Below are 15,324 nucleotides of genomic sequence, written 5' to 3' on the forward strand. Positions count from 1 at the left end.
TTAACTGTTCATGTTGATCCTTATTCAAATTTATTGTAATTTCAAATGATTTTTAGAGCAATTGTATTACTTTAAAAGAGGTACAATTAAATGAACAGGCTTTTGTAGGTATCTGTTTGATATGGGGTTTTTTTTTAGAGTCTGACCAACTAAAAATAATAGATGGGTATTTTAATCTAACATTGTTTATAAGATTGTGACCATTTTTAAATTTATTTATGCCACAGGGACACTGGTTTCTGTATTGTGTTGCTCTACATTATATATATTTCTTGTATTATTTTTGTTTGGCAAATCTTTAAGTTACAAGGTGATACTCTAGTGACTAACAAAATAACTTCAGTAAAATAAGGTATTGCAATAACATATACAGAATACAGATATAAAGAACTTTTGTCTCTCTAAATTAGAAAAGTTGCTGTAACAATCTTCAGTCAAGTGAGTAGAGGAGGCAATTTTCATCTTCATCTGATTTGGAGGTGAGTTTTGGTTTCAGCGCCTTGTTGGTCCCAGTGATGCTTCTAATCCACAGGAATTGTTCTATTATTCTAGTGGTTCAAGAAGAGTTAAACTCATCTTAGAGGTTTACGTTAACGGTTGTGGAGGTGGCTTTTGGTTTAGTGTCATCCTTGCTTTTGGTTTGTACATTCCAAACAGATTGGTTCTTTTTAAGTTTAAGAAGAGCAGAAAGTACATCAGGAATGGTTGAACCAGGCAGGTTTTGATGCTACTGTCTGTTGAGCCAAATGTATGATGAAACAAACAGAAGGTAGACTTCTGGTTAAAAAGAAACAGTTTTTGATACACAATCCACTCATAATTACCATACTGTACCCTCATTAATGTCAGGATTCTGATGCGGTAGAGAGCCACTAAATCCACTGTTGCTAGACATAGAAAATGGAGGACTTGGACCACTACTAAAGACTTCTCCAGATATGGGATGAAGAGTGCCAGTCATCCCAGGGTCTGGGCTTGGAGTGTCAGGGTGGGATATCATGTCCGCATATCTTTGGTTTTCTGAGGGGTGGTGGCCTGAAATTGGTGGTTCTAGTGGACCAAGAGGGGTTGTACCAGGTCCAGAATTCTGTAGGTAGCTGGAATCAGCTGGGGATTGTGTCTGTGAAGGAGGTCCATGTGGGAAAAAGTCATAATTTCCACTTCCATAATAATCTCCTTGGTAATCTGAAAGCAACAAGAAAGACAGTAAAATAATCAGATGGGTAAAGTAAATAATAGTGTGCTTAACAATATGTGCAATTGGTCTTTGTTTTTTATCAGATACAATTTTTAATTTGAAAACATTTTATTGCATTAAAAGAGATAAACAATATTTTAGATTTGTATTGTGTTAGACCCATATACAGTAGTTTTCTCTTTGATACTCCTCATTTAATGTCTTTTTAGGCCCCATTATATTATATATTAGTTTTAATTATTATAAATGTGAGCATGATGTTGCTAATCTATAGGAATCAGAAGTAATTAATTTATTTTGCACAAATGTAGGAAGAAAAAAAATATATAACAGTACATAATAAGAGCTCAAACTGATGTAACATAGTGGGTAATATTGAATGGTTTGTCACTGATATTAGGAAACAGAGTGAAATCTTTTGGATTAGGAGCGTTCATGTGTCCTGAGCATTATATGTCAGCAGTTTTGCATCAATGCTTTTCAATTATGCAAACATTGCTGCCATTTAGTCAGAGCCAGTGCTAAGATATTGGCTACACAGGTGAAGACACATTTTGCCCGCCCCCCCAAGTAATTATATACTCTACCATTACCGCTTCATAAAAAAATATTCTAGTTATGTGTTAAGCAGCAATAGATAAAATAGATTTCCATTATCACGTCAAATTCTTGACTGTTAATCTGATGTATTTATAATTATAATAGCTATAATGGTTAATTTATGCATGACATAACGTACCAAAGTGGTGGCTCTCCACAACTTAACAAATCAGTGGTGGCTCTGCATAAGGAAACAAACAGTGGTGACAATATATAAAACACACAAATCTGGAGGCAGGATGACCTCTTAACTTTTTACCATTATACCTAGATTAATACCAGCATGTCTAATGGGATCATTTATCAGGCTTCAAGCTGACAAGTTCACAAGCAGACAACCTGTCCACTTGCAATCACCACTTGGCAAACTTTAACAATGCAGAAAAGCTCAGTTGTTCAATCCCTGCCCCCTGCTCTTGGGCAAACAATTGCATGAGAGCAGGGCCAGTCAATAACCCTAAACAAGCGAGTTTGAGGTGATTTTCTCTCTTCCACCAAGGATAAGAAGCTTAAATTTGTGGTTGTAGACTCTTGCAAACTGGAACTGCGAGTTTTAGAAGATGTGAATGCATCCTGATAAAACATTTCAGGCCCTACAATAAATCACATTAACTTGCAGGAGAGTACTGGCAAGTTTTGGTTAGGAGACCAGTACAATTCACGCATATTGTATATTCATGTTGATGGTTCATACACTAAAAATCATAACAGACTGCTCTGTATAAATGATGTTGGGTGCCTGTACACTGATGGTGAGTATTTTATATTGCATGATGATGCCAAACATTTATACACTGGCCCCTACTATGAAGCATACCCTACAGGGGTTCCCTAAGATGTTCGCCTACTGAGTCTTTATTGTAGCACAGACCCTGCTTTAGAAGTGTATCACAATCAAAATGTGATTGTGTTTTAAATCTTTATAGGTGAAATTTAACCTTATTGAAAATAAACACGATCATTTAAGTGCAATCTCGATTTACGCTAGAATGATTACCGTGAGCTCTGGTTAACAGTTTTTCAAAACTAAAAAGCTGAAGTTGCACAAAATACATAAAAAATACACTACAAAATAGACACACTCATAATAACACTATCTACTAAAAATTATTAAGAAAAAAAAAAAATCGCAAACAAAAGTTATAAAGGCAAAGGGCTTTAACAGACATACATACACATCTATCTTTAAAAAAATGTATATATATATATATATATATATATATATATATATATATATATATATATATATAGTGTGTATGGGTGTGTACATATGTATTTATATGTACATATATGTATTTACAGACATAACTACACAAATATATATATATATATGTACATTGGAGCCCTTTGATGTTAAGTAGATGAAAACATGATGCTATATCCATATTTAATAAAGTGTTATACTGTGTATATTTACTGTAAATATTTCACATTTCAATGTTCTGCACATAGCAGAATATGTTCTGGGTATTTATAAATAGATATTTCTATATTTATCTGTATATATCTATATAAAGATATACAGTATCTCACAAAAGTAAGCACACCCCTCACATTTTTGTAAATATTTTATTATATCGTTTCATGTGACAACACTGAAGAAATTACACATTGCTACAATGTAAAGTAGTGAGTGTACAGCCTGTATAACAGTGTAAATTTGCTGTCCCCTCAAAATAACTCAGCACACAACCATTAATGTCTAAACCATTGGCAACAAAAGTGAGTACACCCCTAAGTGAAAATGTCCAAATTGGGCCCAAAGTGTCAATATTTTGTGTGGCCACCATTATTTTCCATCACTGCCTTAACCCTCTTGGGCATGGAGTTCAGCAGAGCTTCACAGGTTGCCACTGGAGTCCTCTTCCACTCTTCCATGACGACATCACAGAGCTGGTGGATGTTAGAGACCTTGCGCTTCCCCACCTTCCATTTGAGGATGCCCAACAGATGCTCAATAGGGTTTAGGTCTGGAGACATGCTTGGCCAGTCCGTCACCTTTACCCTCAGCTTCTTTATCAAGGCAGTGGTCGTTTTGGAGGTGTGTTTGGGGTTGTTATCATGTTGGAATACTGCCCTGCGGCCCAGTCTCCGAAGGGAGGGGATCATGGTCTGCTTCAGTATGTCACAGTACATGTTAGCATTCATGGTTCCCTCAATGAACTGTAGCTCCCAAGTTCTGGCAGCATTCATGCAGGCCCAGACCATGACACTCCCACCACCATGCTTGACTGTAGGTAAGACACACTTGTCTTTGTACTCCTCACCTGGTTGCCGTCCCACACGCTTGACACTATCTGAACCAAATAAGTTTATCTTGGTCTCATCGGACCACAGGACATGGTTACAGTAATCTATGTCCTTAGTCTGCTTGTCTTCAGCAAACTGTTTGTGGGCTTTCTTGTGCATCATCTTTAGAAGAGGATTCATTATGGGACGACAGCCATGCAGACCAATTTGATGCAGTGTGCGGCATTTGGTCTGAGCACTGACAGGCTGACCCCCCACCCCTTCAACCTCTGCAGCAATGCTGGCAGCACTCATACGTCTATTTCCTGAAGACAAACTGTGGATATGACGCTGAGCACGTGCACTCAACTTCTTTGGTCGACCATGCCGAGGCCTGTTCTGAGTCGAACCTGTCCTGTGACACCGTAGTATGTTCTTGCCCACCATGCTGCAGCTCAGTCTTGGCAATCTTCTTATAGCCTAGGCCATCTTTATGTAGAGCAACAATTCTTTTTTTCAGATCCTCAGAGAGTTCTTTGCCATGGAGGTGCCATGTTGAACTTCCAGTGATCAGTATGAGAGAGTGTGAGAGCGATAACACCAAATTTAACACACCTGCTCCCCATTCGCACCTGAGGCCTTGTAACCTAACTTATCACATTACACTGGGGAGGGAAAATGGCTAATTGGGCCCAATTTGGACATTTCCACTTAGGGGTGTACTCACTTTTGTTGCAAACAGTTTAGACATTAATGGCTGTGTGCTGAGTTATTTTGAGGGAACAACAAATTTACACTTTTATACAGGCTGTACACTCACTACTTTACATTGTAACAAAGTGTCATTTCTTCAGTGTTGGCACATGAAAAGATATAATAAAATATTTACAAAAATTTGAGGGGTGTACTCACTTTTGTGAGATGCTGTATATAGATATACAAATAGTACAAAACCCCTATATATATATATATATATATATATATTTTTTTAAGAAAAATAGAAAATATTCTGCTGAATGCAGAACATTGGAATGTGAAATATTTTGATTTTTCAGGCGGTTAGCATAAGCATACATGAGAATATGCGATTAGGTTTGCGCAACTGTAGGGTGTTAGGTTTTTTCCCCCTCCATTAACTGGAGGAATATGTGAACGTGCACTCTATATTGTAAGATAGGCTTTTTGCGCTTGTTGGGTTAGCATGCAAGTGAAAACAGTTTACTTTCAATTAACGCTCGAGTGGGAGCATTCATTAGCTCTCCCCTTGTAATCTGGCCCTAAGAATCTTTGCATTGGCAGCTGGAGTTGTGATTCCATTGGAGGTTGTGCTGATGCGCCCAGTATTTACCAAGAATGAGAGTGGCAGTGACATCATCTAAAAACTTTTTTTTTTCCATTCAACACAGTTAAGATATTATAAAAGTAAAAAGATAACAATAATTGAAGCCACACATCTGAATTAAGAGTTTGAAAAAAATTAAAACTTGCTTTGCATTAATTAGGACCAAGATAGAAAAGGTGACATTTTTTTTTTTTCTCACAGCCTTCCTTGGCAAAAAGCAAAAAAAAAATTTTTTTTAATGAAATACAACAATTTAGGTGAGAAGAGACTTTGCTTGAGGGAGAGACTTGCATGTTCAAGCAGCCTCACTTTCACATCTTAGAGTTCACCTTGTACATTCAAGCAAGAGGTTTTAAAAGTGCAAGATAAAAAAAAAGCTAAACTAAATATGAAGCTGGTAACTGAATTTCTCAGTTAATTATCTTTTTTTTACATAGCAGTGTAATACCAGATGAGTGTAAAAACATGCAGAATTTTTATTGGGAGATTTTATAAATCTAATTTCAATAAGGGAAGAATAATTTTGCAAACACAAAAAACAAAACAACATTAGCAACATCTTTATGGACAACACGTCAATTTATATTTGATCCATAATTGGGTCATATGTCTAAGTATTATAAGAGTATATAAAATCTCACAAAATTGCGATTGTCCTTTACAGTGAGATAAACACCTCCCAAGCACATATTGTGTCAGGGCACTTATGCCCTTTTTAATGGTAAATAAGAAGCTCAACATTTAGCAGAAATAAATCAGACAGACAGCCGAATAAAACCCATTTGTAAGTGTGGCAAAGCATTAAGTGTGCCGAGAATGGAGGGCTGATTTGGGAGGAGCTGGAGAATACAAGGATGCAGGAGGGAGCAGATGGGAAAATAATTACTTTTTTAGCCAGTTTTTATTCCTAATTAAAAAACAAATTTAACTGCGCTTTTAATAATTAACAAAAAAAAAAAAAAGAAGAAAAGAACCCCCCCCACACAACAAAGATGTCAGATCTCCATTTCAGATCTAGTTCTACTGTAATTATATAATATAATTATATATTAATTGCATATATATATATATATATATATATATATACATATATATATATATATACATATATATATATATATATATACATATATATATACATATATATATACACATACATACATACATACATATACACACATATATACATATACACACACATACATACACACACATATATATTTTAATTGTGTGTGTGTATATATATATATATATATATATATATATATATACACACACACACATACATACATATACTCACACATATATACTGTGTATATATATATATATATACACACACACGCATACATATACTGTGTGTATATATATATACACAATTTTTTTTAAAGAAATCTATAATGTACGTTTGTTAAAAAAAATATATTTTTTTATACACTAATTTATATTCATAATATCTACAATTTTTTTGTTACAAGAAAAAAAGTCACCTTATTTTAGAAATTTTACATTTATTTATTTAACACTACCAACTATTAAGAAGTACATTAAAAGTAAAGAGAACCTAATGTAAAACAATCTCTTGTATCTTTTTAATTGAATTTAGAACTACATAATCTATAGTAGATGGAATAAAGCTATGCATTTGTAGTCTTTTGTTTTGTGCTTTGCTAAGAATGAAGGAAAAAGGATTCTGTGATCTCTTGACACACAAGTCTATTGAGGGGATTGAATACATAGTTTCTTGGTAAACAGACATCCCCATTCAGACAGCTCAAAGACACAAGACACATCTAACTTGTAACAGATCACAGAAGCAAAAGGGGGGAGATCAGATTATGTGGGGGGAGAATGAAAATAGCAAGATAAATTATCAATTCATCCACTACGCATCTAAAAGACAGTTTTAATAAAACAGAGAGGAAAATGAAGGTCACGGAAAACACATTATAGATCATAAAATGTAGAGAAACTAAAAAAGAAACCAAGACCAAACTACTTAAATACATAAGAGCACAAATAAGAAAATGACATAAAAAAAAGGGAAGGATAAAAATAAAAAAGGATAGAAAATAATGAAAAATTCCCTTTGGAATGTAATCTTGGTTTCTCCTAATATTTAATTATGATATGAATATTTAAAAATGTCCTCAAGATATTTAACTTCTTCTGCCCTTTGTGTTATCATTCCTAACTTACGACAATCAAGAGAAATATAATATTGTTACAAAACGTAAAATAGACAAAGATGAAACAGAAAACCAGCATATTAAAGAGAAGAGAAATATAAAAAAAAAAAGAGGAAAACTTGTTCAAGAGATAAAAAGTCCTCTCTGACCAAACCAATCTGCATATTATTAATGTTTGGATTTCAGGGGCGATTTACATAAATGATAATTGTAATAGGTAAATTGTGTTTCAGAGAAAGAAGAAAACAAACAGAGAAAGGCAGGGTACCCTGTTCTCTCCCAATCACCCTCCATATGTTCCTGGAATGTGAAGGTAATTGGAACAACTGTTGTCTGAATAAGGTACAAAGAAAGCAGCTGTGTTATTGTCCCCTGCAACACTACAGAGGCAGAAAGGGAGAGAGAATGAGAGAGGAGATGGGAGGGGGAGCAGCTCTTACATGTTTTCTCCACAATACCCGCTTTCTTACTTTAGATTTCAGCAGGGTGCAAAGTTTGAAGAAGCAAGGAGGGAACCTTTAAGAGGTGAATGAAGGGGAGGTAGAGGAGGTTGTTAGAGGATTGGAAGGGAAAGGAAGAAGATTAAAGAGCTCAGGAAGAGACCTTATGAAAATCATTCTCCAAGGCTTTGCCACGACTAAATCTTTAAAATACCTTTGCCCTCTCTATAAACCTCACTTCTAGAGATTATAATTTTTTAATCTCAATCTTCTGCTGATCTTTAAAAGACACAATTTAGTTCTCAGTTTAAGAAATGTGCCGGTGTACGTGTACTGTATAAAATCAACTCTGGTTAACACACTGCGGCCAGATAATACGGCGAACACATTTTAAAGAGGAATTGGGAAACTGCATTTAATATTAAAATATTAACTGGAAATGGACTATATTTACATGGGCATATTCAAAACATTCTTTAATTAACTTTATAAAACCCGTAGCTGCTGGGTAAATAAGTTATTTCATAGAGCTACTTTCAGTTTAAGCATGTCTTGCCATCGACCGGCCATTTTGGAAACAGAAAAGTAAATTAAAAGAAAGGAAATTTTTCACATATACTTTGTTGTGAGAGTTTATGGAGAACATATCCAAGAGGTGATGTCATTGGGTAGAAGGAGCTTTCTTGAATAGGAGGAAGACAATTGCCCCTGAGCCTAAATTATTAGGCAAGGCTGCTGTCTGCCCTGTATTGAGGGCCCATGAACCGCAACTGTGGAGTTTGCAACCAGTAATAAAGAAAAAAATAGGCTGTATTACAAGGATTTCCTCAACCTCCTAGTTAGTTTGCATTTCCTTCCTGCTATCACATGGTACATAGACCTTACGGGCAGCAGGACCTGTCAAGAGCATGAACCCATCACACTCTACATAAAAGTTAAAGGGACAGTCTAGTCAAAATTAAACTTTCATGATTCAGATAGGGCATGCAATTTTAAACAACATTCCAATTTACTTCTATTATCTAATTTGCTCAATTCTTTAGATATCTTTGTTGAAGAAATAGCAATGCACATGTGTGAGCCAATCACACAAGGCCTCTAGGTGCAGCAACCAATCAGCAGCTACTGAGCATATCTAGATATGCTTTTCAGCAAGTGATATCAAGAGAATGAAGCAAATTAGATAATAGAAGTAAATTAGAAAGTTGTTTAAAATGACATGCTCTTTCTAAATCATGAAATAAAAAAATTGGCTATCATGTCCCTTTAAGTCTAGGTTTATACACCGACACTTCACATTAAGGGCCAGATTACAAGAGGAGAGAAAACATTTGCGCGTGAGCGATAAGGGGTTTATAGCTGGTGTTTGTGTTCGTCGGGCTTACCGCAGGTATTACGAGTTGAAAGTAAATGCTAGAATGATTATGAGCCCTGAGAGGTGTAGTTAACTGTTTTGCGAAACAAAAACAGTTGCACAAAAACACATAGAAAATACATCACAAAGTACACTTACACTCATAACACCATCCTAAAATTATTTAAAATAAAATATTACACACAAACGTTATAAAGGCTCAAAGATATGAGGTCTCAGGTGTTAAAAAGGCAGGCAAAGGGCTTTAAACAGACATACACATCTGTATATATGTACATATGTATTTATTTACAGACCGATATACACAAATACATATGTACACACATAAGAGATATATATTATTATACTTTATTTATAAAGCGCCAACATATTCCGCAGCGCTGTCTATGGGTACAATTCAAAATTATGATATAAAACTTGTAAGACACAAGACACAATTTTACAAACACATATAGGAGGAATTAAGCACCTTATTCCCGTGGGAATTTACAATCTAGATTTATATATATATATACACACACACACACGTAATCTGGCCCTAAGTGTTAAAAACAAATCCTTGTTACAACTATATCAATTATAAACAGTAGCCCACAGCCCTGCAAGCTTTACAGCTCAAGGCAAACTGGCGCCAATAGGAGATTGGGGCATTGTTATAATCAGTATCTTTAGGATTTTGGTTAATGGACATAGGCCATATGGGCTGTACAAGAGTAGCCATGAGGCATACACTTTTTGTACACAGACCACGTGAATCTATAAACCCTTTACACACTCACTCAGAGACAGAAGAGGCTGTTTTTGTATAAAAAGAAGGATCTGTATAGACCCTTACTTTTAAACACCTATTTTACAGTGATGTTAAGAGTCTGTGGCCAACCAAATATACCCATATATACCCCTCAGTATATGGTCGGTATAGAAGGAAGGAACAAGCCTTACAGTGGGGTCGATGACAATCCACTGATTTGTTTTGGGTGGGTTTTTAGCACTATTTGTTGTTGGCAATTACAATCCATATTCACGACCTTTTTACACCTTTTGAATTTGGACACCTAAAGGCGCTTGCTAAAGTCAAAAAATTGCATTTTTGCCTTACCAAATCGTCTTGGAATACTTTCAATTATATTGTGCATGGCCACAGAGGATATTTTAGAGGTATAATTTGTATACATGGTCTAGATTTATTAAACTTCTCTTCATCCCTAAAATTTACACATATATACAGGTGGCCCTCGTTTTACAATGGTTCAATTTACACCGTTTCAGAATAACAACCTTTTTTTCCAGTCATGTGACTGCTATTGAAAAGCATTGAGAAGCAGTGCATTTATTAAAATAGCCAGTAGATGGAGCTGTCTGCTTGTGTTGCAGCAAAGCCAAGCAAGCTGAAATTAATCAGTTTAACCAGACCTGAGCTATCGAGCAGATTTCAAAGGAACAAGATATTTCTGTCTATAAATCAGTCCAGATTGGAATGCATAGAAAGAACTGTTTGCAGAAAAATGCAAGTGAAGTCTGTGTTGTGTGATTATTTTATTAGGTTTATAATGCTGTTTAGCAAATGTTTTTGTTCATTTACCTTAGTTTAAGTGTATATTCTGTGTTGTGTGATTATTTTATTAGGTTTATAATGCTGTTTAGCAAATGTTTTTGTTCATTTACCTTAGTTTAAGTGTATATTCTGTGTTGTGTGATTATTTTATTAGGTTTATAATGCTGTTAAGCATTTAAAGTCTTCATTTCAAAGCTTTAAAAATAATGTATTAGGTGTTACTTATGACAATTTTGAGAGGGGACTGGAACCTATCTCCTTCACTTCCAATTGACTTACATTATAAACTGGGTTTCAATTTACAACCATTCCTTCTGGAACCTAACCCCGGCGTAAACTGAGGGCAACCTGTATATTTAATAAGCGATATCCCATCCAATTAACGGGATCTGCAGGAAATCGGAAACATAACATTTAGAAATTGCGTTCTGAAAAGGTTTGTTTCTAATTCACACTAACAGCAATGTTACTGACCATCACTTCAATTTTACCATTTTCTGCCCTGTCTTGCTTGTACGGGTATATAAAATAAAAAATGCTGGTGTTTTAATAATCAAGAGCTACAATATATAGAACCATCAATTTATCAGTAATATTTATCTATTAACTTATCTATTAATAAGTAATAGAAATTACGCAATGACAAACCACATTCTTTACACTGAGGTTTTTAGTTTTGGCAATATTTTTTTTAATGGAGTAACCCATGTCACTTAGTGGTTTCAAGATTTAAAGTATGGAAACTTTTAAAATCCAGTTTTAGAAGATAAGTTGCAGCCATTTTCTTCTAATAGAAACGTACTTCCCATAGAGTTGATTGATTTCTTAGACAATCTAGCTAGACTGTAGAGCCTCTTCAGTACTGCAAGGTCAGTCAAATAATTTTAGAAATGCAAATTTTAGCTTAGCAATTGTATATCTTGCTATTTAGTGTTCCCGGATGTAAAGGAGACACACATACATTACAATATAAAATCTTTAAAAAACTAATAAAAATAAATAAAAAAACAAAAACAAATAGAAAACAAAAACAAACACACCACAACCACACCTGAAAGATTTTGCATATCTCTCCATAATAGGGAGTATTTAATCTGGATCTTTATTAGGGTGACCAGTACCTTGAGATGGGAGTAGAATATGTTTATAGTTTCATTATTTAAAAATGTGAAAATTGTGTTTTCTTAGTCTCAGAACTGGAAATGCACACCTTAGACTTCCCAAGACTAACTCTGATAAATACATCTGTATCTAACTCACTTCAGCATAATTTATTAGCATTGTTTTGCAGTTTATCTAACACAAAGCCCGTACTAGTCTACTTAAGTAACAACCAGGACTGGCTCCACTGATTGGCCATTCAATATTTTTAAGGTTTCTTGCTGGCAAGATTATTCTTGATATTGCCATCAAGGACAGTTATTTCACACTGTATTTAAATATTCATGCCATTTAATAAAATTGGGCTGTTTTTATAGCCGTGCCACCCTTTACTAACTGTAACACAAAGCCAACAGTATATGTGCTTTTCCTTACTTTTAATGAAAACGTGTTTTAGGTAAAAGATATAACACCTTCCTTTATGCTACTCCCAGCTTTTTGTGCAGGACAGTTAGAGGAAAAAAAAAAAATGTAAATACTTCCTCTCATTATTTACTTTTGATTGTAACAAGCACATATTAGACCCTCTAAGAACAAATTACTGCTTACAAACAAAGATATATGAGGCCTTCAACAAGGGGCCAATGCTAGTATAAAATCATGATCATTTATTTATAAAAAGCCAAACATTTCAAAGCGCTGTACAAAAAGGTCACATAAGGCATACAATTATTGTCAATCAATACAAGAGCAGTACTTTTGTACACAAGTTCGGATTTCAATAGCAAGGAGAAATGGTTAAGGCTTCTTCCATCATTCCAGAGGTCTCCAAGCCAGCAGTGCATCTAGAATTTATAGGATTGGCAAAACCATGCAGTAGGTTACCTCCATAGTAGCTGTAAGGACCAGATGCCAGGATGTCAGATTCATCTAGCCTTCCTCCTAGGGGACGCATTCGCCTTGGACTTCTGAAGAAAGCATGTCTTCTGGCACCTAATGCACTGAGCTGCTTCATTCTCCTCTCCTTTGACCTTCGGTTCTGAAACCAAACCTATAAAGTAGAAGTAGAAAAAAAAAGGAAGCTTAGTGATACACTAAAAAGTGGTTTGCAAAAAAAAAACAAAAAAAAACAAAAAAAACAAAAACAAAAAAAAACCCACACCCCATTAGTGATTGTCATTGTGAGAAAAAAAAGGGATAGCACACACAAATAAATACAATCTTAAAGAACTGCATGTAGACAAATAGTTTAATCAAAAATGAAATTAAAAATTCACACACCAACATCAAGAACATAATATGAATTTATCCTGTTTACATTTAGCCACCAACCAGCAAGCACTACCTAGGTGCTGAACCAAAATTGGGCCGGCCACTAAGCTTACATTCTTGCTTTTTCAAATATAGATACCAAGAGTATGAAGAAGAATTGATAATAGGAGTAAATTAGAAAGTTGCATGCTCTATCTGAATCATTAAAGAAAAAACAAATTGGGTTTCATATCCCTTTTACGGGACATGAAAGACAAACTTTAAAAAAGCATACTTTAGCTGAATCATTAAAGACTTTTCAGTTTACTTCTTTCTCTTGGTGTAATTTGTTAAAAAAAAAAAACAACATACCTAGGTAGGCTCAGGAGCAGCAATGTATGACTAGAAACAAGTTGGGGTTCTAAAAACCGAGCTGTAATGCACTACTGGGATATAGATCATTTGCAGGGGTTAAAGACATAGTTCCATGCAAGCAAAAAGTTCTATAATAAAAATGTGCCAACATAGTGGGCCATTTTAATGTCATTTAAAAGGTCACATTTTTTACCTTTAAAATATGAACAAAAAGACAATTATTATTATTATTATTATTATTATTATTAATAATAATAAATAATAGGCGTAGTGCTCATCTTTTCTTAAGAGTGTAGGAAAGAAAATAAATAGCAAAAAATGAATTTGGTGAAGAAGAGCAGGCATGGGATGAATATTATTTCTGAAAGGTAGAATTCTAAACAAAGCACCAAGGAAGGTCATTTGCATTGAGAGCTCATTTGTGAACACATTTCAGCTGAGAAGGAAACACCTAAGGGCAAATTAAAATAAAGTAGCAGGATAGTCTAATGGTAAATCAACTTTGTACCTATGGTTTTGCTAAGATATGCTGGTCTTAAATGTACTAATTGCAACATTATGGAGGGGGGGGGGGTATCATTTCCATGTATTAGGTTATTAAACCCTTCTCTTTTTTATCGTATTACAAAAATCTGGCATTTATCAGATAAAGGAACGGTTACAAAAATGCTATAAATGCAGCTGGCAGAATGAAGGTTTGGAAGTACAGTTTATTATACCGTAAAATATAAAATGGCCTTACTGGTGAATGACAAAACAAGATTGTTTCTTTCAGTAAAAAAAATAAAGAGCTGCTGTAACATAACTATGACCATGACAAAGTTCATTAACACATTCTTTATCTTTACATCTATTATATTTATATATAACCATATCATAGAGTAAGCTGAGTAAAGGGACTTGCACTTTTAGAAAACAAGAAAATATTTTTTTAGCCTGGGTTTTAACCATAAAGGACTGATGTATTAATTATAAAAAAGAATCAGAATAATAATATCAGTCAAATAAAAGCGTTGTACTAAATTCATTGGACACTGCATGTTGCCCTTGATTAGAGAAGGGGAGAGTGAGACACTAACATAACAAAGGTTTAAGTCATTGTTGGCCAAAACAGAAGCAATATCACATATTATTCACGATTGCAGTCAAGGCTAGGAAATTCTATAGCATTACATTTTTTTTTTATTGTGTCCTTAGTTAATAAGTGTCAATATATAATGATTTTTTTTTGTCTCAGCAGATCTTGCAGGGATGCTTTGGGAGCATAATTAAATACTAAATTATCTAGAGAAGATTTCATTAAAAGGGACAGTCTACACTAAAATGGTTATTGTTTAAAAAGATAGACAACGCCTTTACTACCCATTCCCCAGATTTGCACAACCAACATTGTTATAGTAATATACTTTATAACATTTAAACCTCCAAATTTCAGCCTGTTTCTAAGCCACTATAGACAGCCTCTTATCACATGCTTTTTTTGCTTTTCACAATAGGAGACTGCTAGTTCATGTGGGCCATATAGATAATATTCTCTGTTTGCTGCATATAGATAAGTCTGAGGTCTCACAATTACTTGGATCCCTTGATGCCACTGGCCATTCCTTAAAGTCTTACAGTAAGGTGACTGGGGATGTGTGAGGTCATATGTGGAAAAGGAAGTAAGTGAAGA

At 34.6% G+C, this 15,324-nt stretch overlaps 1 protein-coding gene across 1 annotated transcript in view; it reads right to left on the bottom strand.

Moving 5' to 3' along the window:
- Positions 1-820: 820 nt before the first annotated feature.
- LHX5 (LIM homeobox 5) overlaps positions 821-15,324 on the bottom strand; it is a 40,700-nt gene continuing 26,196 nt past the window's right edge. The window contains exons 4-5 of the mRNA XM_053700548.1: positions 12,912-13,077; positions 821-1,185 (exon numbers count right to left, since the gene is read on the bottom strand). Coding sequence (XP_053556523.1) covers positions 821-1,185; positions 12,912-13,077 — 531 coding nt within the window. The remainder of the gene's footprint in view (positions 1,186-12,911; positions 13,078-15,324) is intronic.

The sequence above is a fragment of the Bombina bombina genome, chromosome 2 (assembly GCF_027579735.1).
Source record: "Bombina bombina isolate aBomBom1 chromosome 2, aBomBom1.pri, whole genome shotgun sequence".
Lineage (NCBI taxonomy): Eukaryota > Metazoa > Chordata > Amphibia > Anura > Bombinatoridae > Bombina > Bombina bombina.